The sequence below is a fragment of the Poromitra crassiceps genome (assembly GCF_964638095.1).
Source record: "Poromitra crassiceps genome assembly, chromosome: 16".
NCBI classification, from domain to species: Eukaryota; Metazoa; Chordata; class Actinopteri; order Beryciformes; family Melamphaidae; genus Poromitra; species Poromitra crassiceps.
Window position 1 is genome coordinate 14,025,741 of NC_139645.1, and position 5,000 is coordinate 14,030,740.

Genomic DNA, 5,000 nt, shown 5'->3' on the forward strand with positions numbered 1-5,000 from the left:
CAATGTCCACATGGAGTCAATATGCAATCTGGAGCTTGTGGACGCTTGCTTTAAAAAAAAAAATAACCCACAGTACTGAGAAGTGCAGGAAACTCTAAAAGAGTCTGAACATAATCAGAACATAAATAGAATTTTACCAACATGTTAGCTTGTGCATAACAAACATCATAAAAAACATACACAAAACAAACAAACAAATAAATGGGCATTGGTGGTGTACAGAACAACAAGAATCATCAAAATATTTTGTGAAATAATTACATTAAATATGGAAATGAAACTGCATGTACATTTACATCTTAAATAGGCCTATTAAAGGGACATTAGATCATCTATGACTTGCATTTATCACTATTGGCGACCAAGATGCAGTCTCTGGCACAGCTTATGGTGGCCTGTAATGGACATGAATAATTAAGTCACATTTTCACAATTGAGACAGGTAAGCTAGCTACTAGTGAAGAGGTAAAAAAAATACCTTATCTGGTATGGGATGATAAAAAAAAAACATATTTCATCTGTAATGAGCTACTGTATATTTATGCAGCTTCGGTGAATTATGTGTGTTTCAAAATATGCCTCTAGTGGCTCTATAGTGCCAAGATGCAGCACAGTTTCCGCATCGACTGACAGACAGATCATCTTCACACACACACACACACACACACACACACACACACACACACACACACACACACACACACACACACACACCCCCCCCCCCCACACACACACACACACACACACACACACACACACACACACACACACACACACACACACACACACACACACTGCCTGAGGCTCCCTCCTGCCCTGTCATGGAGGCTTAAGCATGTGTAACATGAACATGACAAGCCCTCTCCCTGTAGGCCGCCCAAGTCTTCCCCTGCTCCCTGTCACTCCCTCACCGTAGCACCATACATTTGTATACATAATTGTATACATAAATGTATATTTTATGGCATAAAATATACCTTTGTGACAGACAGCTCCTGGCATCTCGACCCACAAGTAGGATGAGGTCTTTTTTTTTTTTCTTTTTTTTTTTTTTACAGATTCTGAAACGGCAGACTGTAAGCTTTCAAATGATGTGTCACACAAAAATGAAGGAGATATGCTTATTTGAATGTTCACACTCCAAAAAGCAAGAATCTGATAAATCAGCCCTCAAAGTTAAAAAAAAAAAAAAAAACTCGTAACGGACAAGCCCATCTTTTATTGTCACACGAACACCACAATACATGCATGCGGCCACAACACACTCATGCTGACGGTGGCCGGTGAAAAGTGTCCTCTGCATTTAACCCATCCAGGCATGTCCTTTCCTCCGAGGGGCAGGCCAGGAGCAGTGGTCGCTTTCTCGTACAGCGCCCGGGGACCAACTTCGGATGTTGTCGTCACTGGTCGGATGACGATGACGATCTGATCTTCTGCATGTTTTTAGTGGGGGGGTTATATACGGAGGAACCCCCTGGGGGAGCACGGGGAGAACATGCAAACTCCACACAGAGAGAAAGGCCCTTACGACGAGATAACCCACCTGGGCAGTAGGCACTGAAGATATGGGGGGAACACAACCACAGCGCCCACAGTGTCCCAGGCGAGAATCGAACTCAGGACCTTCTAACTGTGAGGCGACAGCGCTACCGACTGCGCCACCGTGGAGAAGTTCATAAAAGCGGATACAGTTATGGGGTCAAACTTTGAGGCAGTTTTTCTCAAAAACATAGGCTATACATAAAGGGGTGTATCTCACTCAATCTTTGGTGTACAAAGATCATTTGATATCACCGGAAAGCTTACATTATCCTCTTTCCAACAACTCAAATGTCAACACAACTCATGTGTTTCTGGGTGAATGTGAGTGATTTTGTCAGAGCCGGTCACATTTGGTCAACAAGAGAGTTGGAGATGTACCGTAGCTGCGGATGAGTGCAGAAGTATTAATATTCATTTTCAACCATCTCCTCTCATTCCTATGCCCCTCCCCCCTCCACCCAGGTTGACCCATGACATCAGCCTGGATGAATTTGAAGATGACGACCTGTCGGAGATTACCGAGATCACAGATGAGTGCGGGATGAGCCTGAACTACAACGGCCTGGAGTTAAAGGTAAGACGTTGGTTGTCTCCACAGAGAGCCTGCTCGTGACATTAGTGAGCACGATACTTGCTCTGTGCAGGAAAAGTAGCACAAGTCTTGTTTCACCACCAGTCAAGGATTAGGTGCAGGAGACATGTCTAGAAACAGGACGTAGTTTCTCGTTATCCTGGTTCCAGACTCCTGAATCTTGTCCCGCCCACTTTTCGGAATCAGAATATTATTATAATATAATATAATACTATAATATTAGGCTTTATTGGCCAAGTATGTACATTGCACTCAAAGTACTCACACACAGAAAAAGTCAAAACAAACGAGGCATGGGTACATTCAATTTACAAAATTTTGCATTAACTACTAAACAATAAGTGTGGTGTAAAGTGTCTATTTTAAATACATATAGATTCAGAGAGTCTGGCGTTTCCCTCCTCAACGACTTGTGAAACAATCGAGCTAATCAGTGCCTTTGTGAGCGGGACTAAAGTATGAACCCTTTGTGCGAGAGTTTTTCCATCGCAGTTTGGACAGAATACAGACAGTCTTTGCAAAAACAATATTTTTTTGGTCAAAATCAATGTACTCTGCCACTTGTCAGAGTCCAAAACCTTCACCTTAACCTATGGGACACATAGAAACGTATACGAGGGATCAGCCGAGCAGCATTTTGGTAAACAAACCGCGTCAGTGGGTGGCAACGGCAATGGAACCCTATGGAGTCCAAGTGGCGCGAGCCGTGAGTGTCTGACTCTAACCGGCTAACTCTGTTTACATTTTTTTTAAATGCGACAGTTCACACAACTTTAACACGACATGCATATATTATACATCAAACTCTTGAGCTACCTCTGCTCTCACTCAGAATGTCAAGAGATAAGCGATGTGATGTATAGTTTTTGAGATATTAACATTTGTTTGGCACAACTCATACTATTAACTGCCGCGGGGTTCCGCATTCCTGGGTGGCAAGTGACGTCACGCTGATTCGTCCTATATGGATAGCATGCACTATTGTCCACCTATAAGACGGTGTTCAAGTGTGCATGTGGGACATGCACACGTACGTGCACTAATTACATCACTATGGTGCAGTAGAGAGAGGAAGAAAAACCACTCTACTCTGCAGGACAAAGGAACACCAATCAGAGTACGTTATTCAAGAGTAAAGGCACAGTACGCGTTTTATTTCTTACACACCACAAGCCCACTGGCCCCCTTGTTTCAGATTTCTCTGCCATAGGAATGGTTTATAAATGGAAAGTGGAACATACTTGAAGAGTTCAGAGGCAGGCAGATACAGTAAACAGAGCACACAGTGCAAACAAACACAGAGAGATGTAGAGTAGACAGAGAGAGAGGAGACAGAGAGAGAGAGAGAGAGAGAGAGGAGAGAGAGAGAGAGACAATAAACTGTGAGGTAAATATATTATTCTGTCAGATCTCTGTGGCCCTGCTCCCAACGAAGCCATTATCACCTCCTCCACTCCTGTAACCACGGCAACAGGCACCCCCCCCCCCCCCTTCTCCCCTGCCTGAGTAGATGACAGATCTGTTTTCTCTTATTGGGATGCGAGGTGGAGAATTGACAGCTATAGGTTGAGGCCACGTCTCGTCATAGACGCTGGGTTAGCTGGCTCAGCCTGGCAGGGGGCGGGGTCAGGGTGGGGTAAAAACCCCCGTTCTATCCATTCAGCAAAGTTAGAATTTGGCTGATAGCCCAGCCCAGGCAGACACGATCGGGGATTTAACCACCGCAGTAAACGCACATCTGAGCAGACGTCTTGTGTTCTGCTCTAGAACCCCCAAACCTGTAGTTTAGAGCCGCAGCACCGTCTTTTGGTGAGTCAGCCCATGAGATATATGGGCGGTTTTACCCCACTCGCGCGCCAGCCGTTTAACATTTTGTGGGCGTTCCCAGACATGCCGACTGTCTCTATAATGGCTGGAGTATTATGGAGTGTCACATTTTCAGGTTGGAGAGCCAATATTCTCTCTCTTTCTCCTTCATTGTCTCTCTACCCTCATTCTCAGTGTCTTGCTATCCAGGGTGCTAATTATAGCCCAAACTAGAGCTTTCTGCGGGGGCCTGTGTGTGTGTGTGTGTGTGTGTGTGTGTGCGTGCGTGTGTGCGCGTGCGCACGTGCGTGCGTGTGCGTGTGTGTGTGTGTGTGTGTACATACCTCCAAAAATAGGTTGCAAGTGCTTTTTTTTTAATCCAACTTCTAAAATTGTGTGTGTGTGTGTGCGTGTGTGTGTGTGTGTGTGCGTGTGCGTGCGTGTGCGTGTTGATGACTCATCCCCATTGCAGTGGCCTCACAGAGATCACAATCCAAAATGGCTGCTAATGGCAAACATGAGTATGAGACAGTTCTGGCAGCATCCACAGGGCGGACGAGAATAACACACGCGGGCACGCATGCACACACGCGCGCGCACACACACACACACACACACACACACACACACACACACACACACACACACACACACACACACACACACGCACACACACACACACACACACACACACACACACACACACACACACACACACACATCTGTGAATCTAGAGTGAGGAGAGTTTTAGCTTTGCAGGGGAGAGCAGGTTCTGCTGGACAGAGAGGGTCTGCCCCTCCTCTCATCAGCCTCACGTTTGCTGGATTTCTTTTTAGTGCATCTACGTGCAAACGAATGAACCCATCAACCTAATGATCCCATCAACCTAACTAACTAAACTAATTAACCCATCAAACGAACTAAATTAATTAACCAATTAACCTAAACTAACTAAAGTAATTAACCCATCAAAGTTCCACTAGTGGTCATGCAAGTGGTCATGTAAACAGCAGAGTGTGATTTAAAGGCTGTTATCGCAGTATGAGAAACCCAATTAAAG

General features: G+C 45.1%; 1 protein-coding gene across 1 annotated transcript in view; it reads left to right on the plus strand.

Annotated features, from left to right (window-relative positions):
- The window catches only part of LOC310790967 (C-Jun-amino-terminal kinase-interacting protein 1-like), a gene marked incomplete at both ends in the record, with an annotated part of 68,425 nt that overhangs the window by 25,517 nt on the left and 37,908 nt on the right, over positions 1–5,000 (plus strand). The window contains 1 exon segment of the mRNA XM_083652684.1: positions 2,005–2,116. Within this exon segment, the coding sequence (XP_083508810.1) occupies positions 2,005–2,116 (112 nt within the window).